The 27,715-nt window shown below is 39.0% G+C and overlaps 1 protein-coding gene across 2 annotated transcripts in view; it reads right to left on the reverse strand.

Annotated features, from left to right (window-relative positions):
• Nucleotides 1-6,691: 6,691 nt before the first annotated feature.
• The window catches only part of grm8b (glutamate receptor, metabotropic 8b), a 125,072-nt gene continuing 104,048 nt past the window's right edge, over nt 6,692-27,715 (reverse strand). The window contains exons 9-11 of one of the 2 annotated variants that reach the window (XM_027273216.1): nt 9,817-10,063; nt 6,899-6,996; nt 6,692-6,787 (exon numbers count right to left, since the gene is read on the reverse strand). In XM_027273216.1, coding sequence (XP_027129017.1) covers nt 6,947-6,996; nt 9,817-10,063 — 297 coding nt within the window. In that variant the 3' untranslated portion in view covers nt 6,692-6,787; nt 6,899-6,946. Of the gene's footprint in view, nt 6,997-9,816; nt 10,064-27,715 lie in introns of both variants that reach the window. The other variant, XM_027273215.1, reaches the window with a different exon arrangement.

Consider the following 27,715-nt stretch of genomic DNA (forward strand, 5'->3'; position numbering starts at 1 on the left):
TGTCATGCCTGGGTGCTACAGCGGATCCACGATGGAAGCTTCCCCACAACTCAGCAACAGACTGAAGAAGTACAAGAGTTCACTCTTCACTCACAATCTTTCGTTCTTTCTTTTGCGTTTTAATCATTATCAGCAGATTCATGTTCAAACAGTACAGCTCCTCCCTGTGTCAAACTGTGACTGACCCCAGTCGATGTTAATCACATATAAGGGACAGTTTTCAGCATTTTGTCATTTCAATATAAATCTAATAAGCTTTTCTTTGAATTGATCTACACTCCCTCGTATCCTCCTCCTCTCTGGAATGCAAATTCATTAAAACAATGTAAACTCTCCGAGAGTAATTGGCCCCGGGGCCACCTACAGCGGCTGGATGAAAGTGCTTAGTAATGAGAAAAAACTACAGTGCGTCTGTCAAAGAGCCAATTAAGCTGATGTTGCAGGATTTCCTGTCGGTATGAGACTGGTTTACCGGAGATAAGTTGGAGAGAGGAAAAACTGACTGTACTGAAGCCTGTTGTTTCAGTCTAACCCTTCTGTCGAGTTTGTCCGATAACTTCTGGTGTTGTGTTATTGTTGTAGGCAATTCCATTTCCAGACAATCAAGGATGCATGTCAGTGACGTCAGTTCAGTGATGTACGTAACTTTATATTTTTGGTACAGCCTGTCAAAAAATTAGGGCTTCTTCCAGACTGTTGGGGTTTTGGAATATTGTGCAAATGGTAAACTTTAGATATAAATTGCTGTTTAATGGTCCAGTGTGTAAGATTTAAGGGCATTTATTGGCAGAATATGGCAGAAATGAAGAATAATATTCAGAGATATGTTTTCATTACTGTATAATACCTGAAAATAAAAATCTTTCAGCACTGGCTCTGAGAAGGCTTTTTGCATTTTTTCCACAGCCATGTAACTTCTCCATGTTAGGAAGGACAGGGTGATGCGAGTGGTATTCAGTTGTAATCTGCAACTTAACCTATGGATGCCACTAAAAAATCCGTCTCTACTAATTCTCCTTCTCCTTCTCTTCAATTAGCTCATTTCCCTCACCTGGTTTTCCCCGCCATCTACTCACCTGCATCCATTTGCTGGTCCATGTCCACCTCACCCTGCCAGATTGTCTTATGTTGTTTTTTTTGCCAAGCTCTCCAGCGACTCCAGTTTTGTCTTTTCGTTTTGACCCTGTTTTGCACTTCGGATACCTGCCTGCCCTTTGTTGGATTTGTTTGCCTTTTGATCTTCTGGTTTTGACCCTGTACCTGGACTGACTAATATGATTTTTTTTTTTTTTAACTTGTCTCCTCTGAGTCATGCTTTTGGGTTCTCCTTGCCAGTACCAGCATCGTGACAAATACAACGCTGGTGAATAATGGGATTTATATTTTAATAAATTGGGAATTTTTTTTAATTAACCACAAACATACTATACTAAACCATACAACTATTATATGAACATAAAAAGCTAATGTTGCATGTTGTATTTAAAATACAGTATTATATTTCCATACATGGTAAGGGTGTGGGTGAACCTGATAGAAACTGGCACTGACACACACAATATAAATAAAAATAAAGTCTGACAGTCACTGCAATTATTTCCAGAGTTAGAATTGGTGCCTGTTTTCTTCATTAGATCAGCAATCTAGGTGAGCAGTCTGTCTGTCTTATTCAAATTCTTACTTTGGACACCTCAGTGGGATGAATTATTTTTTCCTTTTGTTGATTACTTTGGCACTGTCCACCCTGGAGCTGATTACTTTCTGGCAGTCACTTCATAAATACAACCAGTGTATTCTGCCAACCTGATTCTTTCTCTGCAGGAACAGAGTCAGCCCGCTCAGATGGTTCTCAGGCTCAGCCCAACACTCACTGCACCAGAAGTACTCTGATATTATTGTATTGCTTCGGATGCATTGAGACTTTATGCAACAATGGCGATAGATTGTTAGAGTGTCAATCATCAACTGGTTCACCACGAGTTTCAGTGTTGAGACTACATCATTACAACATCCAGCCACTAAAGAAGAATAAAAACATATAAGTCATACCTGCTCCTGCAGGAGTAATAGACATCATGTGCAGGCAGCGGAAGCTTTTTCTGCCGTCAGGACAGTTTTTGGTTTGATAGTTTAGTCAACAAGGTGATTGTTTTTCCTAAAACTTAGAGAAAACAATTAGAGTTAGAAAATAATCCTGCATTGTAGAACCAATCCAAAGTCTTCAAGGAGGTGACATCCATTTTCAGTGTTTTAAAGTGTTGCATGTGACAAAGTAATTTTATCTCCAGTTTGTTTCACTCCTGAGGAAAATGAAGGGAGGGCATTGTTTCAGGTGAGGCAGTCCTAATCGTGGGGGGCATAAATTTGTTTGAAATCATTGTTGCTGCTGTTCAAGCAATTACTTTGCTTATAGAAGTCTTAAGGAAATGAATAGGTGCTGAGATCTCTGATCATCTGAAATCACAAGATGAATTTGTTTAATTTGTATGCTAACATGGTGGCTTTTATGGATCTAGTTTATAAACGATTTCCTCTTTGCATGGTCTTACCCGTCATTTGTGGATGCAGTGATTAACTGTGTTCATGGACGTTGCTTTTTGGAAGTGTTCATCAGCTCATGCTGCGATGTCCAGAGCAGAGTCATGTCTGTTTTTGATGCAGTGCCATCCGAGGACCTGAAGATCACAACCATCCAGTACTGGTTTTCGATCTTGTGCCTGTGTACACGTTCAAGTGTACCTAAAAAGTGTCTTAATTACATTTTTTGTGTGTCTATTTCAATTGCATAGAACATTTCCATCCATTTGAAATATAGTTTTTATATAAAACAAACTTAACGTGAAGCAAGTAATAAGATTTATGTAACAGTACTAATAAACTCAAAATGACTGCATTCATTTTCATTTTTTGGGCAAACAAATTGGCATTATTATTATTGAATGCATAAACCTGGCTACTACGACACCACTGAGTAGTGGAACCACATTGAGTTTATTAGTACAAGTAATCTTATTACTTTCTTCACGTTAAGTTTATTAGTTAATTTATATTAAAACTAAATTAATGTAATTCAAATGAATGGAAATGTTCTATGCAATTAAAAGACACTTTTTTTTTTAGTGCATAAGTGACCTAAATAAAATATAAACTTAGAATCAACAACAATTGGTTATTTTTAAGTAACCTATATCAATGATGATTTGACTACATTAAGTCACACATTTTTGGTTCAGGTCATCCCTTGACCTCCACCGATTATGTATCTTTCCAAGTGTGATCCCCCACCATGAACTGGTGCCTGTGTAAACATTGCTGGGTCTTAATGGTGATCACATACAGGGACTCTTTGGATAGTTCAGATAGACTGTGCATATTCCATCTTGTGAAATGGCTCATTGCATGGGTAAAATATGATTTCAATAAAAGATTTAAATGCAAGTCTCCTTCAAAAATGATCCATGACTCACTGTAAGGTTTGTAAAAAATTTAAATGCCAAATACATACTGCTACGTAAAATAAAGGTATTTTAAATTTTGCTCAAACTCTACTGTGTGCCTTGGATCATTTTGGAAAGAAAATTGCATTTAAATTTTTCATTGGGATCATATTTTACCCATGCAATGAGCCGTTTCACAAGATGGAAGTCTGCATTCAAGGGTTGTTTGAACCCTTAAACACAGTAAATCTGAAACTGCTTCAAGGACCAGAAGTCGTGCTTGAACTGAACTGGAACAAGTTTTATACAACTGGGAGCAGGAATCACAAGCTGACAGTTACAAGGGTCTGAAATGATTAGTTGATGAGATCTTCCATGAAGTTTTTCATAGTGAGTTTTTTTTTTTATGCATTCAACAACTGTAGTGTTCATATTTTTTCTGACATGTTATTGATTGGTGCCTTTTACTCCCTCTCTGTAATATTCTGCAGTCTGTAATTTACATGTTGAGACATAATTGGCTCCTTGTTTTTCAGAGCTATGGTGGTCAGAGGTTACCACCACCACATTAGTTCCATTTCATTGAACAAAAGACACGTGACCTAATTAAACAACCACTGAACTCTTTATGTAGACATATTCAGGCAGCTGAAGCTTTGTTTTTTCATCCACTTTGGTTCTTCTCATCTAGTGTTTCAATAAATATTAAAAAAAACACACACACACACACTGAATATAACTCACCATGAGCTGCCAAACTGTTCCCACTGAACAACACACCAGTGAGACCAGTAAAAGATGTTGATACACTGTGTCTGAAACCTTTGATATAAAAATAATCTCTAAGTCGATCGCAAACAAATAAAATGTTGAACTGTTGGAAAGTGAGAAAGTGACAGACAGACAGAAGTAGGACAGGCGTCATCCTGCAGTTAATGGGCCACTTTGGGACATTGGTGTCAATATTTATGTGAACAGAAATAATCAGGTCCAACTCATTAAACCCTCTGTCTGAGACGTGAACTCTTGTCAGGGTGTCCTTACAGTTCCAGGTTAGTTTAAATATCAATCAATAGCACTCTCATGTCTGCCTGTTAATCATAAGGTAGAGCTAGCAGCTCGTTAACATAGTTCAGCAGAGACTGAAAATTTCTGAAGGCTACAAAATGCACCTATCAGGACCTCTGAAGTCACCTTACATCTTGTTTGTTTAACCCATGCAAAAAACAAAGCTTCCTGGACTCTCAGCTGGTTTCCTGATAATTACTCCATAAAACAAAATACAAACTGAAAGTGTACTGGGAGATGTACAGTACCCCTGAAATCTCAATACAATCAGAAGAATGGCAGATAAACATGAATCTGACTTTTAGACACAGTTGGAGTGTAATGAATACAGACGTCCTGAAGCAACTCTACCTGAAGGCTATAAAACTGTTGAACCAGAGGACAGTGAACACCTGATCAAACAGAAAATCACAATATCCAAACCTGTAGAGAAATTCAGATGAGCTGTTTTATCTTTAGTATTTATTTCAGCGTGAAGATGGAGGTTCTTCCCTTTCACTTGGCTGCGAGTGAACGAAATGGGATCTGTGTCAGGGGAAATAAAAGCAGGATGCCCGGAGGCTTCATCACTCAGACTGTACCTGGCCTTCTTCTTCTTCTCTGCCAGCAGATGCAGAAATATTCATTACATGCATGAGGAGTTCTCTCTGGCAGCTTGTATTGATCCGGCCTCTCCTATTCCACAGCATGTATTGATCACATCGACTGTCTTTTTTTTTTAAAGTCTGTAATGAGGAGAACATTGTGCCAAGTTTCCTGCCAGACTCAGGTTTGTATGATGTTAAGGTCAAACCAGCATGGATTGAGTTTCTGTTCGTTTCCTCCTCTGCAGATTTATTGTGTTGAGACATGTAATATTTTGTTCTCTTGAATAAACCTGTCACGTCACTCCAGTCACATCTCGTCAGTCATTCTCTATTCACACTATAAAAAATATTCCTTCAGGTTAAAGCAGAAGCCACATTTGAACACTTCCTCTGTGTTTGAAGAGGATGGATCCACAGTGGTCTACACTGGTTATTTGCCTCATTTGGCTCAATTTCTCCAGAATAAATGACATCTATTTATTTGATTTTTAATTTTATGGCGCAGTTGCTGTCATGTGCACCAACAAACACAAGGAGGCATAGTGAGTTCGCATCTAACAGACTGACTAACATGTTATCAGTCAGCACTGGCTTGTTTTCTGATTTGGTCAGTAATTTAAATATTTCTTTCAATTTTGTTTTGAAAAACAATCGACCAGTCAGAGTTTTTCTAGGTGAAGAACTGGACTCATAGACAGTGTAGCTAAAAATGGACATAGTCTCCATGACATTTCTCAGGAGTTGCTGTGAAGCCAGTCCGGCTTCCACTGGCTACAGGCTAAAAAAGGGCAAATTTAAAGTGTCAGCATCAAAGCAGCCATGCCCTTAATTATGCATTTACAGCCATGCCATTTGATTGGAAATGTATCTTCCTATATACCCAGCTACATCTAGTAGCCTAATTGATGACTATTTTATGTCATTATGGGAAAAAATTATATAATTTGGCATTCTAGAGCAAAAGTTGTATTTGCTATATTTCAAATTTATACATGCCAGTATATGAGTTTAAAAAGCCTATTTTTGTGGGATTACAGTGAGTGTCAAACAGTACATTGACTCAGTTTCTTTTTCTATGAATCAAAGAGACTATTACCTTTATTTTGAACCACACATACTTAGTGTCATGAAGGTGTCTCACAGTAAAGAATCAATAGCTTTGGACCACAAACTGTAAAATCAAGAATACACCACTCCCCACAAACCATAACAAAACAACAATAATGTACATTTTGTTCTTATGAGCACTTATTCACTTCTTAACTTCTTCTCAGAAAGATGGAAGCATGGCACCGACTTGTGAAACATTCCTTTATTATAAATAGATCATTTGTATAAAAAACGGGCATGCTTCAATTCAACCATGACATTTTACAACCAAAAGCTACCAATCAGTTAGCCGAAAACAGCGACGTACTCATCTCATAATGCAGGTCGACAGACGGACGACATGAGACAAGAATCAGAAATTTTCACAACCACAAGTTTTTTTGTTTGTTTTTTTTAAACGTACAATTAGAATAACAACAATTATGGTTGGTCCCCACACTTTCTTTTTTTGTATTTCTTTTTGAAGACTTGTTTTAATTTTTTTTTTTTAAGTTACCATCCTTCTGCTTCCTTGTTGTCTCTTGGATGGTTTTGACTTGAGATCCTTTCAGGTTTTTGGTGCCTTTCAGGCCCAGTTCCTGCTGTCTGTAAACATAAAAACACCACAGATGTGTTGGTTCAGTTTGTCATTTATCATTCTGATCCTTTAGTTTGATCAGAGCACCTTCTTTGTGTCTTGTGCTCTGATGATATCACCTCTGAGTAAATGTTCCAGGACGTCCACGTGTGGAAGGTGTCATTTTTTCACATGGCATGGTTGGTGTAGCTGACATAGGTGTTTTTTGTTGGCGGCACTATGGAGAGAAAAGCAAATAGCAGGTTGGTAAAATATATTTTTTGGACTTTTCAAGCTTTATTTAACAAAGATAGCTGAAGAGTGACCGAAAAAAGGGGAATGAGAGAGGGGGATGACTTGCAGCAAATGGGGCAGAATTGAATCCTGTGCCACTGCAGCAAGGACTGAGCCTAACATACATGGGGCCACACTCTACCAACTGAGCTAAACGCCACCTGCATGAAGGTTTTTGACTGTTATAACAGTATGTGTAACCCTAATATGGGACCCAGACTAGTTAGACAAAGCAAATTTGTTTATTAGACATAATAACTTATGTTATGATTTAGTGTATAATATTTAATAATAATATATATGTATATAAACTGAACTGAATATCTTCTTGTTTGAATAAACTTCAATAGCATAGTGTGAGTGCCCACATCATGACCAGTTTAATCTGTACAATGTTGTATCATTTGGCCATGCCTCATCAAACTGTACAGCGTAAGTACATGATGAATAAAAATGTAAGGTTTTTGCAAAGTTTAACAAAATAATCTAAACTCAAAGCTTCACATGCTCGACTTCACAGTTATCAGTGAATGCACACTGTAAGGTTTGGCTTGACTCACAACCACACATCACGCTAGAGTTCATGAGAGGCTTGAATGAATACTCTGATGACCTTGTCCCAAAATCCTTTGTTGTAAAACTTTGGCCCTTGAATGGAGGACCACTGATCTTAAACAGACTCAAAGACTCAAAGAAATTCACTGAACTCCTGCTGGGAATGAAGCCAAATTCCCCAGATATCATCAAGGTGCGGGAGATACTGGGAGGAAAGATTGACAACAGAGACAAAACCCATTCACAAATATTGATATTTTTCACAGGCTGCGGCAAACCATCCCCACACTGCCACCCCCTTGACCTGCAGGTAATACTGGCAATTGAACTTGAAATCATTCTTCGTGAGACAAAGCTCCAGAAGGCTGAGCAAGGTGGCCATCTGGCTTGTTTATTTTTCTTCAAAAGGAAGGTCATCTTCGAAGACGTGGCTGAATAGGTAGCAGTGAGAGGAATCAATTGTGTCTGTGCTTGGAGAAGGCTAAGGTGGTACATATGCAGTAGAACCATATTAGCCATTCAGAACGTGAACAAAGCCATTGATCTCTTCCCAGGAAAGAGGCCAGATTCCCCTGATATCATTGAGGTACTGCAGATACAGAGGGGGCAGGTTTGGACCATTCAACCAGCTGGATATTTGAATAGACTGGAGCAAAGTGTTTCCACATTAGCACCCCTGTGACTTATAAGTAATACATTAGGATGAGTCTGTCTCCCTGTTTAAGTACAGGCTTGGACACAAAAACTGAAGAGGTTCACTGTAGATATTGCATCTTATGTGGAGTCAGGAGGCCAGAAGTCTTGAAAAATCTCCTTGACGGGGCTGTGTTGTGCTAGATGTGATAGACTCTGGGCCTAAAGTGATGCATATGATCAGCAACTAACACTTAATATACTTATTACTTAATACATATTCATTCTTAGTTGATATTAAGAGCCCTGCCATGTACACAGACAATATTCCCCCATGGTATTGTTGACATAGCTGAAAGTCACATAAAATTATGTTTTTTTCTTTTGTATATTGTGTTTAAACTGACCACCGTCACTGTTTAAATTAGCATTTTTAACATTGTTCTTATATTTTGTTTAATCTCTTTGACGTTCTTTTAAAATGTTTAGTTTTTTTCCCCTGTGATTTGCTATCTGTTCATTTGGGTGGTATTATATTTAGATTTCTCTAATTTTGATTTTGAAAGGTGTGATAAAAATAAAGTTTATTGTTATTACGTTTATTCTGAAAGAAAACAAGTGGGGAAATACTTTCGGCTGTCGTATGTGTTAGGAAAACGAGTTAGGAAAGTCACAATTTTGGAAACAGGTTAAATAATGTTTCAATTTCGAAGCAGACAGATTATTGAGAAATTACCACAAATGCGTGTTTTAGAAAAACTAATCTAGCTCCGTCACTTGACACAAACTTCGTTAAACTTCTGCTAGTGTCCCCTCGAGGCTGCGGTGTTTACTATCTTCACAATATAAGCAAACACCATTTATATAGCTTCAAAAGTAGTGGAGTGAAGTTTTTCCTCAGGATATTTCTAAAGCAACGGTCACAGGGTCACAAAAAAAAGATTTATCCTCTGGAGACCATGAATATTCATAGTAAATGTAAAGGTAATATATTCAGCAGTTGGACTAAATAAGCCTCACAAGCGTTTTTATCATGTGTAGTGTTTGGTAACTGAGTCTTTGTGACTCCTTCCCGTTGAGCGCTCATCACGATTAAAGAGGAAGTTTGGCTTCGTGTAAGGTTGAGAAAGTAAAACTGATGTGAGAGCTGCTGCTTGTTAGATTAAGCAGATCAGTTCAGTCAGCTCGTCTCTAAAGAGTAAACAATCCGCCATCTCCCACTTTTCTGCTGACGGGCCGAGAAGTAGCTTTGAAGTGTATCTCTGTAAACAGTTTGGCTTCATCAGATCTGGTCTCAGGTGACGTCTAAACAAACCCATGTCAACTTCCTGTTAAATCCTCATTACTGCAGAGAGGCTCAGGATTCAGACTTCATCGAGAAACTGACACTCTTCCTCCTACATTACCTTTGTTCAGAGTATTTCACAGTATTTAGTATAAACCGTCTTTTTGCTTGCTGCTTGAATACCTTTAAGGTATGTTAAAGAAAACAGTCAGGATCTCAAGGCCTCTGAAACACACTATATGGCCAAAGGTATGTGGACACCCAAGTTCGACGACATTAAAAAAAACTTACCGCTGGCCTCCACACCCTCGCACAGCTCTGTCTTCACCTCACCATTGGGTCGTTCAGCCGCCAGCTGTGACAGCTTGCTGGTCATGGTAGCAGCGGTGACAATGGCCTTGAAGCTGCGTTTGCGCTTGGGGACGTTCTGCTCGGGATGGAAGATGATGATGTAAACCTTCGGCATGTAGAGCATTCCCAGAGAGACGGAGGCGCTGAGGCTGAGGGAGACGGTCAGCGTGGCCGTCTGGATGTACATCTGTGGAGAAAGTCAGAGGAGGGAAGTGAATGACAAGGATGAGACGGTTGGATGTTGTCTTTAGCGATCATGACCATAACTTTCACGGTTTACTTCCTGTTAACTGTAAAATAAATGGGAAAGAAACAGAAACAAGAACCAAAGATAACATGCAACGATATTTTGATTGTTCTGTCCATAACCCAAATATGATCAGTTTACTGTTACAAAAGACAAAAGAAAACCAGACAATATTTTACCTTTGGAGAAGATGAAATCAAAGAATTTGGGCATTTGAAAAAAGATGGATCATCAAAATAGTTTTTAGATTATTTTAACACTAGACTCTATAGTGCCCCAGAGCACCCATTTCATATTTCATAGAGACATGGGCTGTTTTTTGCCGTTTGCATGAAGGACTGACTGGGTCACGCTGACACTACCTACTACCGCTGTACAAAAACAGCCACATATTTGGTATCAACTTGAAGAGGGAGATGTGTTTCTTTTTTCATAATGAAAACGGCTTGTGGTTGTCATTTTTTTTCTGTTTTTAAATCGAGCTGTTTGTTGATTGAGTGAGATAAAATGCTCATTTGAGTGACGGTTCTCAGTAAACCGCAGCAACATTTGAGTATTCTACTGAGGTCTAGAAGATAAACAACTAATTAAGTGTTGCATTTCATAGTATTCTTCTGAGGGACATTAGGTGGTGGTAATGTGCTAAGAAATGCAGCAATGTGCCAAAAAACACAAGAAAGCCGAAGACGAAAAAACAGAAAATTCTTCTTTGAAAATATTATATAAGAAAATGTATTCAACATGTTTGTTAGACCTGGAGGATAGACTGAATGTAAAAGGTTTACAAGAACACTGCCTGTAGTTACATTTGAATTATGTATTGCATCCAAATTGCTAATTTTTTAATTTTGCCCTGAAATTCTTATAATTCACTTACATTAAATTCAAGTTGTGTAATTACAAATTCACTTCATGAAAATAACTCATGCCCTCAAACACTTGAATTACTTATTTTTGTCCATGAATTTACGGAGGCCTATGGGGAACTTGTTTAGCTGTGTTGTTACTGTATGCTCTGAATTAATTCAATATACTTAAAATACGTAAAACTGAATTAATAACTGTATAACTGTGATATGTGGATTAAATGTTTTTGTCTTATTTTATGTTTACAGGATCTCAAAGCCAACAGTCTGGGTGCACCTCCCTAACTGATTGGAGTAGCAACAATAACTCGACTTTTGTTCCTGCTGTATGCACCATTCAAAAAAATATATGTTTAGCACCAGAAGGTTTCTTGTTCAACTCCCCCAGCTGGATGGGGCCTTTCTGTGTGGAGTTTGCATGTTCTTCTCATGTCTGCGTGGGTTCTGTTCAGGTACTAAAGCTTCTTCCCACAGTCCAAACACATACAGGTTAAATGGTGACTCTAAACTGCCCATGGTTTCAGAGTCCACCATGCTGAAGATTGGTCAAACTAAACACTGGCTCGATAGGAGCTGTTGTTCTTTCTACTACACACTGGCAATCAGCAGCTACACCACAACATGCCCAATAAACCCTCCACACTGGTCCTTTAATTTACACATAGACATTAAACACGAATTCTAAATCTAAATCTATGAACTTTATTCAGTTGTCTTGTGTCTCGCGGATCTCTGTTTCAGCTGACAGTGATGAAACCATTCTTCACTTCACTACGTGCAGATAAACCTGATGATCTGAACAACAGGATTTACTTAAATGATGGGCCGAAGGGCTGAACTCAGCAGTAATAATTCCATCAGCCTTCATTAAACAAACAGATGGTCGACTCTGCTCGGTTCATTTACTGGAATCAATCTAGTGACTCGTGTTTGTGGCTGATAATTTTGTCTGCTCAGGCAGATACTTTGGCTGATGACCAGCCGTCGTTTACAATTTTTACTCTCCAGCTGACTGGTGGAAAAGTCAGAGTGGTGAACATGCACTTTGCTGTTGTATTGTCGTAATGTAAGAAAGTGTTTTTACTTTGCTTTACTTTGCTTGCTGCTGATTTTTCACATTAAAAGCCTATCAGCAAAGGCAGAGATTATGCTCTTTGAGCCTCTGGAAGACCTTTAATGTGAAACATCTGCAGGAAGTGATTACTTTCACTAACAGTAACCCTAGGGTGTCCTGGGAAATAAATTCATCCCTAGTCGTACATCTGCAGGATGTTTTCGGTAAGTAGTTTAACTGTTGGAGCTCTATCATGTGAGCAGCTGGACGATCATTAACTGATAATCGCTGTCTCTTTAAACAGGATCAACAGCAGAGCAGAAAAACACCAGGAGTCCCTCTCTCTCTCCTCATCTCAGTTTGACAGATGACCCTGAACACATCATTAGGCTCTGTGCTGCATTTATGAGCCAATACAAGACTATCGATTCACTGTGTTGTTATCTTTGTCTGCAGTGTGCTGTGAGGGCTTCCAAGCGCAACTATGAGTCTTTACCGACAGAAGGAGGCATTTAAAGACCTGATTCACAGTCACAATCTGATCCTGAACACCGATTAGACTAAACCACATTATCACATGCTTTTTTAACCTTTTATTAAACATCTTAACCAAACAACATCATCGCTGGTTGTTAAACACACAGCAATAATTCCAAACAGCATACTTCAAGGAGAAAAGAAAACAAACTAACAATAAATAAATAAAATAATAATGAGTTGAATTAAATTAGCTTTGGAGGGGGTTAATCAATATATAAACACAAATAATTCATAATTCTAAGGTGCTCATTTTCTAGTTCTCTTAAAGTCTGTGTAAAGTAAGAATAAATATGTGTTCTGAGTTTGCCAGACCAAAGAAGAAAGTGTTATTAACCACCCAGACAGATTTGAATGATAAAAAATATTGACAAGTTCATGAGATTAGGTGTCTAAATCAGGATACAAATGGGCAGTATTCTCAGCTCCAGGACTGTGGACTGACTGAAGCCACGCCCCCACCCCAGTCAAGAAGCAATTTTGAAGCGACTGAAACGTTTTCTGAGTTTAGAAAATGACATGACTAACTTTGAAACACTCTACAACTATAAGAAAAAAACCAAGTAACCGTAAGACGTCTAAAAGCCATTTGAGGATTGGATTGTTGATACAAAGGAGAGGGACGCATCTTGTCCTGACGCCTGTCTATCGGAAATAGACTGAAAAGATGTTAGCAGCTTATATCTGTTTGATGTGGTAACAAATACATGGTTGATTTGTTCTTTTGGCCTTTTCAAGCATTACTTGACAGAGACAGCTCAAGAGTGACAGGAATGCAGGGAGAGAGAGATGGGAAATGACATGCTGGAAAGAGCCACAGGTCAGATTTGAACCCTGGGCTTCCGCACCAAGGACTGAGCCTTCGCACATTGGGCAGCTGCTCTACCAACTGAGCTAAACGACACCCCTGTAGATTGTACCCCTGATTGTAATGAACGCAGCACGCCATCTGATCTTTGTTTGGCGGCTGCATTTCCTGAATAGTGATTACTATCAGAGTCAATATTCATTTAATGTCAATTATCAATAAATACTGTGACAGAGCCGAAACAAGACACAGCCGCATCAACACGGGAGTTCTGGGTAAATGCAGAAATCTGTGTGTGTTCAGCTATAACAGGAAGCATTAAAGTGTTGTTGTTATTCTTGTTGCCACCACAGAGGCTGATAAAACTTGTTTTAGGGTAAAAACTGACTGTTTGCTGCAGCAGAAAAAAACATTGACTCAGCTGAGTTAGCAGAGATTCAAGCTCGCTCAACACACACGCACACGCACACACACACACACGCACACACACACACACAGAGCATGTAGCTCTCAACCAGGCAGCACAAACTTCTGTTTCCTCTCCCCACCCTCCAGCATCTGTCATAACACACCTGTGCACATGCTCCCACACAACACCGCCTACCATCACGGCCCAGAGACCACCCATGTTCCCATGGCAACTGCCTCATGTAAGTTGAGGCCCGGGTTAATGGTCCTCTGACTGAGTGTCAAACTGACAGTAGGGAATCCTCAACGGGGCACCGTTCAGCCATCAGGGTGGAGAAGAAGGAGAGGATGGAAGGAAACGTGGCAACAGATGGCTATTTTCCCCGCAAGATCCCAAAACAACGACGACAGTGATTCCATCAAGGAAGCGTTATGAAAATGTATGACAGACAGCGAAGCGTAAACTCATTTGTGGGCCTGAGAGAAAAAACAAGCACTGAAGTGATTTATGTAGCCTCTCCGACACAAGCTGTTCTTACAAAACCAACACCACGAACAGTGTGAAGGTCAGAAGAGTCTAATGACGATCCTGATCATTTGAGTCCTTTAGTGCTGAGTCTCTTCCTTAGCATGCTAACACAGGAAAATAGAAAATGACTAGTCCAAAGTCCAAATATGGTCACTTCTGGCTCCAAAAAAAAAACCTTGATGAGATGTCCATAATGCAGAACCTTCAAAATGGTTGTCCACAAACCTAATGCTTAAGTTTGACATTGATCAGATTGACAATCCCATCACCCTCTGCTATACATTGTGTTTGTAATGCTAACCCTGTTGGCTCAGCAGGTAAAATATTTCCTATGTGGAGTTGTCAGTCATTGCTCTGGTGTAAGCAGCAGTTCCTCTGTTTGGAAAAAGCATCTATGAATGTATAGATACAATCTAATCACATCCGCTGACAAATCCATAACCAGCATTATGGATGATGACATAGTAGCTCCAAACCTTTTAGCTTTTTAGCAGAACTGAAAAGCATATTTCTTAAATTTTGCCCAAGGAACCAGCCCCAATTTAGACAGCATTTTTTAAATTTTAACAGCAAGGTGGTAGATTATTATTTATCTGGGGGAAATGTGTCTAAAATGATGCACTCAATGTCTAGAATATTTCCATCTGATGAAATGCTACAGCCATAAAAAAAAAAAGCTTTATGTTTCACTCAGTATAAGAACCATCGACTTTGCTCCTGAAGTTTATGAAAGTTGGGCAGGTTAATGGACTTGAACCCTGTGACAGTACAACGCTCTGTGTTTCTGACCTGGATGCCACCTTCTTGCCTGATCAAAGCAGAGTTGGTTTAAAGCTCAGGACTGTGGGAGTTTGATGTGAGAGCAGCTGAGACCTCGAGTGAAACTGGAGCATCTTTAATGAATGTCAGCAGGACAGACCAGGTGGATGAACCAGACAGGGTCATCCAACATGAGAATATTCAGTTGGCTATAATTAAAAGATTTTTTAAATCATTTTTGAAGATATAAATCATCTAGTTAACTAACTATCACCAAGACAACGGCAGCACATTGATCTGAACTGATTGTTTCACAAACATTGGACACTGTTGCCTACAGGCAGGTTCTCCATTTACTGAACTAATATGCAGCCGTGATCGAGTTTCATGAATAAACTAGCACAGACTCTATGCTGTGTCACTGTAGTACATTCTCAAATCTTTCCCCTCCTCTCAGACACAAGTACATACTGTACTCTGAGCAGTAATAACGTTTGAGATAATTTTTATATTTTGTATTGGCATCTATACAATTCCACTCAGAGGCAGCACATATTGTACTTGAGTGAGACCTCCAGTAGAGAGAGATCCAATTGTAAGGCAAAGAATCTGGATGTTCCTGCAGTTTTAATGTCACTCATCTGCTATATGTTGGAGTGGAGCTAAAGTTCACTGAACCCTCCTAAACGGCTTCAGGAGTTCTTTTAGAAAAAAAACAGCCCTGTATTCACACATCTCTGTACTCAGATGTTTCAGTGAAATTTACAAAGATAACATTTAACTGCATTTATTTTTCTTTTTACTCATTTGTTTTCAATAATTGCATGATCCCTCACTGGCTTCTCACTCAGATACATGGCCAGTTGTGTTAAGTGCATTGCATGACCAAGAGGGAGGTATTGCTTCGAGATACAACAGTGTTTGTAGACAGACACATTTTTATCCTCAAAATGCTCTGAGCTCTAACTGATGATGTTTTTAGACTCAACTGGGGTCTGCTTTGAGTTTCAGAATGAGAAAGGCTTCTGGGGCTTTCAGGGATCTACTGAGTGCTACATTAAAATGTTAGGTTTGTTAATCCAGACTTGATGTAATATGTAATCCCTCCATGGTCTTCTGGGTCCGCCCTGTAGTCTTGTCCCAGTTGGACATCCTGGGAAAGCAAAGTGTCCTTGTCGGATACTGAACAGCCTTACTAGCCATGTTTCCCTCATTGTATTCTTATGTGCAGTTAGAAGTATCACAGTAGGAAAAGGTTGATAGAAAGGTACAATTCAATTCAAGGTTATTAAGCGCTCACTTGAAGTGGGTTTTGCAGTTTATGAAGGATATTTAATGTGTTATGGGGATATGGAAACACATTTTCTGATTAAGATGTATCGACAACTGATCTCTTTTCATTTACCTGTGTCATCCCAACTGAATGTGATGAAAACTGATGTTTTTCTGCTGAGTTGACATTTGCATGTGTATCCTGATGAGGTGACGCACATCATTGTGCAGTGACTCCTGTCAAGATGTCACCCTGTCCAGCCACCGTATGAAACTAATTTTACCTTCCTGTATTTGCAATTTCACTCTGGCATTTATTACCCAAAACTCATGACAATTGGTGAGGGTCTGGACATAAAAGTCTGTTAAATTGAGAGCTTTGCCTTGAGACTCACCTCTCATATGCTTTTACACCTTTACCAATCTACCTATCAATCTCGCAGTCCTTCTTACCCAGACTCTTGAACAACACCGCCTCTTGTGTCATTGCTATGTCAATGCTGCCTATCTAGAGCTAGTCTATTAATCGTTTGGTTCAGTCAAGACATTTAATGATATCATCTTGTATTTTTCTCCTGTATTTTGCATTATTTTCTGACCTTTTATAGACCTAATGATTAAAATTCAATAAAATATCCAGCTGATAAAAATTGTAATGAAAATATCGGTGCCCCCCTAAAAAATGCATACACCTGCATATTTCAGGTCAGATTTCGGGCTGGATTAGTTTATTTTTGTAGATATTAGGCGTCAGCACATTCCTGTTCATTTCTGTCTCTTGTCTCTTCTGTAACCTGCTAATATGTTCTCCTCATTTGGCCGGGAGCGACCTTTCCCCTCGCACAAGATAATAAAAAGCGCTGCTTAAACGACAGCTATGGATGGCAGGCAATAACACTGTGGTTGCTATTGACTTTCTCTCAACAAGTCTGAGACTCATGAAGAAGATAAGCAGCATAGTGAAACTAATCGCTGCTCACACACAGTTTTTTTATGAAGAGAAGCAGGATAAATTGGTGGCAGGGAAAACAGCAGGTTGTTATGATGTTCATCAACCAAACAAACATCTGAGTGAGTGTTGTGGTGTGTGTCATGGTCAGGGTGTTACGTTTTTTGGTTAGGGTTGAGACACAGCGGCCTGTACAATCGATTAGACAATCAAATGAGGCTTTCAGAAATCATCTAATCTATACATACCTCACATTCATATCACCTATTATCTATGTCATGATTCCGACTTGGCACAAGTACCTTTATTTTCCCTTCAAAATAACACTAAAAAAAGACAACTGTCATTTAATTTTTCATCAGCAGATGCACATCTCCCCACAGCATTTCCAAGTGGTATTATTATTTGTGCTGCCGTCACAAAGATTGCTTTCCATTTTCCTCATAGTCTAGCTCTGTGGAAAAAATAATCAGCACAACTTTGTAAATAAGAGAGCAGAAAGAATGAAGAGGTAAATTGAAATTGTCACAATTTTATATTGAATATGGGAGCAGATGGAAGATGTTGTAATGATGTGCATTTCACAGTAATAACACAGTTTGAGTAACGTTATGACTTTGCACAAACAGCAGTAAACTTACAGGATTGGGTGTGGGAATGGAGGGGTAGTAACGTAAATGTTCATCAGGAGAAAAAGTTAGTGTCTAAGTATATCAAGTCTCTTTCCCAAGAAATGTCATGCAGAAAGAAATGTATAGTGGAAGCAAGGCTTATATGGAACCAGTCAGATTTAGGAGGCTCTATTTACGTATTATGGCGGAAGTGGTTGTTGTTAAAGTAATGCAGGTACAAAACACACACAACTGTAACTTTAAAACTGTAATGTCTCTCTACTTTAACGAACAGCAGTGAGAAACGTTTGGAAACTTTAAATGAATCACAGCGATCCATTTGTCTTAATTTAGGTGTTGGATCACCTCGAAAAAGGGGAGTGTTCAGGAGATGGTGCATTGAGTTTGAAAGCTTTGAGTCAGCACAATGCACATTCACACTCACCACAGTACTCTGATCAGCTGGAGAATTCACCTTTAAAAAAGAAAAAAGCTGCTTAATTTACATCTCTGTGGTCTTCTCAAGACATCTCGTGTGCTTTGTATGAATCTGGGGTTATTACATCTGGGATGATGTAACCAACATGTGTCAGAGAGGGGTGAAGCACATTGTTGCATGATTTTTATCCTCCCAGATAAATCCTGACTGTAGACGCTCATAATAACACCAATAATAGCACCGTTAGCATATTAATAAGATAAAGTAGCTCATCATTTGGGGTCAGAAGGGTGGGATTCCCGTGAGGAGCTGCTGTGGGTGGAAGCTGCATGTTAATCTTCCCAGGGATCCTCCGGGTGAATATCAAAGCTCAACTCATTATGTATGTAGGCAGCGTGACTCTCTCCCAGCGGCCCTGACTCCTCCGTCTACCTGTGAATGTGAATGCCTCCTCGGGCAGTCGGTGCTGCATTCAGGGCCTAGCATCTCTGATGTGCTTATTAGTCATTCTTTGGCTTCCCTCTCAGTTGGTCTCAGCTGTAGCCGGCACGCAGTCCTGAGCTGATTCTACTGTAAATGTCAGCGAGTGAACGTCCTGCTCCAGATTCACAACCTGACCTAAAAGATCAACTGATTAGTTCTGGTTCACCACATTCTGGATAGAGACTAATGATCTGTGGGTCTATTTCAGACTGGCTCTGGCTTCCTTTTTATGAATTTAAAATTTATACACAACAGGGTCAGGTAAGTTTTGGATTGGGTCTACAATGTTTAGACTTTGATTTTATGGTCAGGACAGTAGACAACAGAAACAAACAGTGTGAAGACTGTATCTTTCTATTGGTGTTGGCAATGTTAGTCACTTTTAAATAATTTTAAAGGATTTAGCACTATCTATTGGTGTAGTTGCTGCATTGCATCTCCTTTGCCTCACCCTCTCCTTCCTAGCGGTAAGCAGAACCTACAGTGGCAGCAAACAGTGGAAAATGCCCTATCTGGAGCAGTGTTTGTTTTTTGTCCACTCTGGTCTATTGTAGAAACATGGTGGTTCAACAGGGCAGACTCCGTGAAGGAGGATGTAATCAAAGTCTCATTCAGGTAACAAAAACAATTCCTGTTTTCAGGTGATTATACACTCATGAAAACACAGTATATGCAGTTATATTATATTTGTATATATCCACCTTGCATACTGTAGTCATGTTTTGTAAATAGAGCCCTCTAAATTTGACACACTGGACCTTTAAACTCGTCAAAGATTCATTTGACTGTCATCACTTCAAAGCAGACAGTGAATATGTTACAATACTTACACTGAATTTCTCACCCCACAAATAGACATTCGACTTGTCAAATAATGTGGCGAGAGTCTGACAGTGACAGACGATTGCGTGATGAGTTGCATTGTATTGAACAGGATGACAGAAACCCTCTGCCGTCATCTTCATCAACTGAACATACGACCTCCTGTAATCTTCTAGTACAAATGAGGATCTATAGCGGGGACAGACATCAATAAATGCTATGTTTCAGAGCAGTGTTTTAATAAGCCATTTTATTGGAGACCTTTATTAAGCTGATCTCTTTCCCGTGAAGTGACAGAGACGGGGAGAGAAGGTTTACAGCAATAATGACTTGTGATACTTAGATGTTACCAGCCTCCTGCGGCAGAGATACAACCACAACCTATGATTGCAGTGACTGGATGTGATGCGATGACCTATGGTAGGTAATTGGGTAGCTAATTGCCTTGGGCCCCTATCTAAGAGGCCCACTAATAGCTACACAACATAAATGCTTAAATTATGTTCCTCTTATAACTTATATATATGCTGCAATAACTCACAAAATACTCTCAAAGGGATTCTTTTCTCACAGCCAATGTGTCCCACATGCAGCTGCAACCGCACACAACTAAATACTCTTTTCAGACCATATTTTACCCATGCAATGAGCCCTTTACAAGATGGAATAAGCATATTATATCTGAAGAGTCCAAAGAGAGTCAGCAATGTTTCTACTTCATCGTCTCCTTGATCAATCTTTTGTTTGTACCGTCTTGACACAATTACTTCGATTACTTTTCATGTGAATAACAGAGTGCAACAATACGAATGTCTGAGAGCGAGTCGCTGTCTGAAAGTGTGCGCTGTTTTTACCGTTTATATGATTCATAACGCCAAGACACATAAAAGATGCAGAGTTGTTGGAGAGCGAGACCACGAAGGAGGTGGCATGCAGCCAGGAAGAGGCCATGACAGCAGGTTTTTTTTACTCTGCCTTTCAACGTGGACATCCAGAACAGGTAGAAACACTTTCGATGTACTTTTCCACTGGTCCTCATGAGAACAGTAAAAGAGGTGACAATAATAATACAAGACAACTCAATTTAAGAAAGCAGGAGAGAGAGGAAGAGGCAACTAATATAAGAAAATAAAACTACTCTCAGGAGAGAGGAGGGAGAATATAGTGGTGAAGAACATATTCACACCTTGTTATGTAAAAGTAACTCCGACAGTAAACTTCTCCATTATGAGCTAAAGTAAAGTAAGGAAATAGTGGGACGTCTGACTTTTTAACAAAGTATTTGCCATTAGCAGACTGAAAACTAATTTGAACGGCAGTCTAAAGGTTTGGGAGGAACTGTTTGGAGGACATGTGTTGATGTTCATAACTAGCTGATACCTCTGATATCAGCAGCCTGACTATTGGTGATGGTTTTAAAGGAAACTGAAAACTTTACAAGAAAGTCTTTGAATAACTTTTTATATAACTAAATAACAAAGAATATTTCATCAGTTTTTGGTAACAATTTTTGTGTCTGTAAATGATGTTAATATTTGCGTCTGAAATACCGTGGCTTGGTCACTGGTCCTACGCTTTAAACTATGATGATGTACAGTAGGTTCAAACCAAGGTAAATAAGTGCATTAATGGCATTCAAAAAATAGATATTTCCTATGTATAACAATCTCAGTATGTGAAAAAAAGGTGTGAATAGGGTACACTGAAGACGTATGGTGTGCCTGATCAAAGGGAAACAATGCTCAACTCGACTTCAATCTTCCATAACCCTCTTAAACATTCAGGTCACATCTGATGAATTTGAAGTTAAAGTTGAGTTTCAAACCTGAGACTCGTCTGTAAACTTCTCCTCTACTTTTTAGATTTAGGAAAGCGGCGATGCACAAAACCAGAACAGATGAGTCGTTGTTGACAAAATGATAACGTTTTACCTCCAGCTTTACAGCCGCTGTATGTCAGAAAAATGATGATGATGAAACTCCAAGAAATAATATTTTTCCAAAGAGGATATATAGCCTTCGGGAGTGAAATTTTTCTGTTGATAGATAAAAAAAAAAGTCAAATATATCTGGAGGAGTCTGCCAAACAGACGAAAATCTCTGGATACTGACAGGAAAATAAAAATGTTCTTGAATAATTTACCAGAGTCTAAAAAGTTTGGAACTACTAGGGGAGTTTTTCCCAAGGCATTTACAATGCAGCTGGTGGACCAAACATGTGATCTGTATCTGAATATTTTATCTGGATCATGAAAAACACACGTCAATTAATCCGCATTAAAATTATTGACAGCATCATTTTATGTTTGTATCGTGTTTCTTGAGTGCAGCAGATTTTATATGAAGAACTTAACCTGACTGAGAATCTCTGAGCACCTGAGTGGGAGTTACAGCGACTGAAAAGGCCAAACTGAGAGTTGATGAACAGCACTGATCCCTCACTAAATGAACAGGCTGACCTCTGAACTCCTGCGTATTTACAGTACACTCAACACAGTCCATTTCCTGTCTATTGACATTTAGCTTGAAGAGCAACTCCAACATCACTTGTCAACATAACAGTCTTTTCTTAACTTTGATTTCTGCTTGTAAACAAACTGAACTAAAGTCTCCAGCTGTTTGATTATTTGGTTTCTTATTTATATGATATATACATGTATGTAGATCCCACTCTGCTCTTCCTAAAGTAGAGTACAATCATTTTGTTTTATCTCTATTAAAAGAATCCCAAACCAGGGCTCACCAACCTTTTTGAAACCGAGAGCTACTTCCTGGGTACTGATTAATGCGAAGGGCTGCCAGTTTGATACGCACTTCTGAAATAGCTAATTTGCTCAATTTACCTTTAACTAAATGTCATTATTAATAATTAATTATATTAATCTCTGTGAAGACATCAGGTTAATGATTTCTCACAATGAATATTAACGATGATTTAACAAGATAGGAAACAGATAAATATCAATATGCAGCACTTTATTTCTATATTTTGTCTTAAATGTTCAAAAACATTTTAAAATGATCACCTCTACAACAGTCCTAGGAAATCACAATGTCCCATTTTCACTAGCCACTAACATTTTTTAACAAATCATGAATTACTTTTCACCATGTTTGTACAAATAATAAATCATGTAAAATACAAAAATAAACTTTCAGATTTTGAAATAAATCTTATTACATTTTGAACTTGACACTAAAATCTGCAGATTTTTTTTTACATTGTTCACATTTTAACATAATCGATTGTTACATTTTACAAACACATTTAACAAATCATGAACTGGACACCAAATTTAGTATCCGTTACTTTGTCAGTTAGTGGGAAGCCTGGCATTTCATGCTGTTTACCAGTATGTTGTACTCTGGTGTGTAACTTGACAGTGCAACTCTGAGTGAGTCTTGCAGATGTGCATCAGTGAGTGCCGCTTTGCCGTCGCCCACGAAAATAAGACAAACACATGCTCCTTTCACAGTGGTCAAAAACCCTTACCTCCCATTCGTCGTGAAAATGATATATATTTTTCTTTTTTCGGCCATATTTTTATGGGTCAGTCATCTCATCATTTTCGCTGCGCCGCCTGCTGACCTTTGAACTATACTAGGTCATAGTTCATTTATATTAAACATTTTTTTAAAGTTTTTTTAAAAAATATATTGTCATTTCCAGTTTACATCTAAGTGTGATTTAAACAAGAATAGCAATCAAAATAAATTAGATGCAGCTCATTGGTAAGTGGCGCTATTTGAGCTATTTTTAGAACAGGCTGGCGGGCGACTCATGTGAACTTACGGGCGACCGGGTGCCCGCAGGCACCGTGTTGGTGACCCCTGTACCTAAACTGTGTTGTTTTGGGATATAGAAACAGGCTCATGTGTCTGGGTGGACTGAAGAACACTGAGAAAGGTGATCTAATGTCAATATGGGAAAAATATTAAGTCTGGCCACAAAGTGAAAGAAATGAAGTGATAAAAACATTGTGAACTTATTGTTTTCTAAAGCACAAATAGAGGACTTGTTCATAAACAGTTTACTTCAAGTGCTTTCATTCAACACTTCAACACTTGAACTGACTTTGAGCTCAATTTAACTCAACTCCTTTCAAAGATTGAATTTCAATCCTTCTCTCTCAACTTTCAGCACTTTACCAGTAATTTTAATCCATTTCAACTTATTTCAGTATTTCTGTTTCAACTGACAGTTCCACTCCTTTCTGAATCTTCAGTCCTTTGACATTTCGACTCTTTTGACTTTGACTTTCAGGGACTGCATCTTTTTTTTTTTAGTGTAGAATCTTTTGCTTTTTTCAGTTAGCCGTTTCAGCTGATAATTTAACTCCTTAATTTAAGTTGTATTTTAACTGCTTAACGTTTGACTGAATCTTCAGTGCTTTCATTTCAACTTCACTCAATGCATTGCACTTAAAAACTTCCCCAGTGGTTATTTTTACTTTAACTGACATTTCTCCTCCTTTCAGTGCTTACATTTCAGCTGCTTTTACTGTAAAATGTATGGTCCTTCTTGTGGTGGTTTTAACTCCCATTTCATCTTCTTTCAGTAATTTTCCTTTCACCTAACAACTTAGCAACAGAAGAGTTCTCGGTTTACCGGGTCTGATTATTTGAAATCCTTCACCCTATTCACATGTTTACAGCCGGTGGGAAGAGTCCGTTTGAGCTGCAGCAGCAGTTTAATAAAGAGTTGAATAGCAAAAACAGTGTTTAGTGAATAATGAACAAGAAGGCCTGAGGGGTTTGTTGTGTTTCTCTCCATTATTCCAACAAACAGAATGAACTCTCCAAGGCCTAAAACCTAAAAACCAACACTGATTACATAAAAATAAATGTCATTCTTCTCCATTTAATGAGCTTGGAAACTTTCCTCTTCTTTTGGCTGCAGGTATTTAGTAAAAACTTGAGATTTATTGCAGAAGTGGCTTCTGTCTGCAGACTTTTGTTCTCTGTAGCTTCAGGGGGGAAAGCTGCCGGCTGCTTGATGTGACACCTCAGTCTCTTTGGGGACAGTGATGTAATCTTCATCTGAGCATGTCTGAACGTTCAGTCTAAATCTGCTGCATCAGGCATTTCTCTGGGTAAAAATAACCCACGGTAAAACTGAAACTGCTTTGGGCCATTTCTAGTCCCTATCAGATCAAAATAAACCCAGACATGTCAGTTACTCACTTGTTCTTAAAGGACCAGTGTTTGGGACTGAGTGGCATGAGCAGTGTAGTTGCAGATTGCAACCGTCCTTCACTCACCCTCCCATCAAAGTGTTTCCAAGGAGAAACTACAGTGGGCATGAAAAACACAAAAGACCCTATCTAGGATCAGTGTTTTGTTTGTCTGATCTGGGCAACTGTAGATACATGGCAGTTCATCATGGCAAACTCTGTGATGAAGGATCCATGGTGTCTGTAAAGGGCCATTCTAAGGTCCTACACACTGGACCTTTAAGACAGCGTTCCTAGCTTTTTAGGCCTTTCAATGCTTACCTCCTTCCTCTCCCTGGCTGCAATCTTTATCAGCAAATAGAACAAACTCATGAAGGACTTCAGTTACATGTTAACACAGGGCCGGTCCTAGCTATGGGCAATGTGGGCGGCCGCCCAGGGCGCATTGTCCGTGGGGGGCGCACGAACGCCCGAAAAAGCAAAAAACCTCGGTAATTTTCAATACCGCTCATTAAGTTAGGGGAGCGGGCGCCCCGGGAGCGGGGTGTTGACAAGGCAGACGGGGGCGTCGGACAGACCGATGGGGGCGCATGCATCCCGAGGCGCACGGCGCATCCAGGGGCGCACGAGAAAATGTTCGCCTCGGGGTGGGGGGGGGGTTCGCCCAGGGCGCAAATGTGGCCAGGACCGGCGCTGTGTTAACAGGTAGTTGTATATGAGGAGGAACTGACTGACCTATAAACAGACAGCATTTTGATAACGTATATATGTGAAACATTCAGATTTATTAAGTGGAAGCATATGTTGAGGATATATTAAGGTTACAGGTTAAGAAGAAGTGATCATTTCTTTTTGGTGCTTAACTGTCAATCAGACATGTACAGAGAAAGCCAAAGAAGCATTTTATGCCTTTATGACAGTAGAGAGACAGAAAACATGGAAAGAAAGATGGGCAACACTGTGGAACAAAGGTCCCTGACCAGACTAAAATGAGTGACGCCACAGTTCATAGTTGGTGACTTTAACCCCATGGCCAGAGAGGTAACTTACATGATCTACAGGGTATGACTTTTGTAAAGTGGATAGACCTTGTAGTCTGACTTGCCTACAATTCTTGAGATCACCATGTTATCAGTGGTCATGCAGTGTCCCTGGGTTAAATCTAAAGCAACTCTTTAAATCCTTAGTAACTGAACAGTAGCAGCAGAAAAAGACTGATAAACTATATTTAGAGGAAATCTCAGCGAATCACTCCACCTGTCCTCTAGATCTCCCCACAGACGTGATAATGAGCAAAATCCTCCATCTGGCAGCTTGCTCATAGCAAACTCAACCCAAAAACTGTTGTCTGAATGTGCTAAATTTAATTCTGCTCTAATGAGTTTTGTGTTGAGAGGCTGCAGAGCAGACTGGACTGTGCTTGTGGTGATCAGAAACTGATCAATCATCGCACAACTCAGTCAGAACATAGTATAAACTATGGACAGTCACACACAATCTGTCTCTGAAAACAACTAAAGCTCTGTATTTAACATACGCAAATGCAGAAAATGAGACAAGGTATTATAGTTTGAAGTGAAGACTTGTAAAGACACAAGCATCCAGCCTTCAGTTTAGAGGCTTTTATAGACTATTATTTTATAGACTTATTAGGCTTTGTATTTCTCTCTTTGATATGCTCAGTGTACAAAGCGTTTGGAGGGTCATGTCATTTTTTTATTGACTTCATCAATAAAACAAATATATCAAATAAAAAAAGGGGTAAGGTTTGGATTAGACAGTGTGTTTGTCTGCTGCAGTCATGACATATAAAGGAGAACAGGGTATATATCGTTGGACGTAGGGCTCTGTTCTACCCAATTAACATTGCTCAGTGTTGAATAAGCCAAAAGAATCCACTTCCTGCTGTAAAGAAATTACCCAGATGGAAAGGCATGACAGACAAATGCTGGTTGACAGCTAACTTAGTTAGTTACTTGGTTAACTTAGTTAGTTACTTGAATAGAACTATTTAACTGTGCAGCTGCTCTGGACTTTGTAAATGTTATTGTACTGAAATTTCACTAAGTCATTTTGCAGGGGTTGTGATATGCAAAAAAAAATAATCTTAAAGACCGTGTAAAGGCAATTCCATGTTATCTTTCAAAACACGATAAATATGTTGGAAAATAGTTTCTGAAAACATGTGAAAAGACTTATAGAACTTATAGATGAAATGTGGAGTTAGAGGTTCAAACAGTTTTTTCCTCAGTTTTCAGTCCAGGATTTTTCGGGCAGTCCTAAAACAAGACCGAATGCACAGCAGTATAAACACCTTCAGTTTACCTGATTTTGACTCCTAATTCGCTGAAAACAACTAAAGCTCTGATTTAACATACGCAAGAGCAGAAAATGAGACAAGGTATATAGTTTGAAGTGAAGACTTGTGAAGACCAAGCATCCAGCCTTCAGTTTAGAGGCTTTTATAGACTATTATTTTATAGACTATTAGGCTTTGTATTTTTCTCTTTGATATGCTCAGTGTACAAAAGTTTGAGGGTCATGTCATTTTTTTATTGACTTCTCAATAAAACAAATATATCTAATAAAAGGGGGTAAGGTTTGAATTAGACAGTGTGTTTGTCTGCTGCAGTCATGACATATAAAGGAGAACAGGTATATCGTTGGACGTAGGGCTCTGTTCTACCCAATAACATTGCTCAGTGTTGAATAAGCCAAAAGAATCCACTCCTGCGGTAAAGAAATTACCCAGATGGAAAGGCATGACAGACAAATGCTGGTTGACAGCTAACTTAGTTAGTTACTTGGTTAACTTAGTTGGTTACTTGAATAGAACTATTTAACTGTGCAGGTGGACTCTGGACTTTGTAATGTTATTGTAA

This window comes from Larimichthys crocea, chromosome XXI (genome assembly GCF_000972845.2).
Source record: "Larimichthys crocea isolate SSNF chromosome XXI, L_crocea_2.0, whole genome shotgun sequence".
Taxonomy (NCBI): domain Eukaryota; kingdom Metazoa; phylum Chordata; class Actinopteri; family Sciaenidae; genus Larimichthys; species Larimichthys crocea.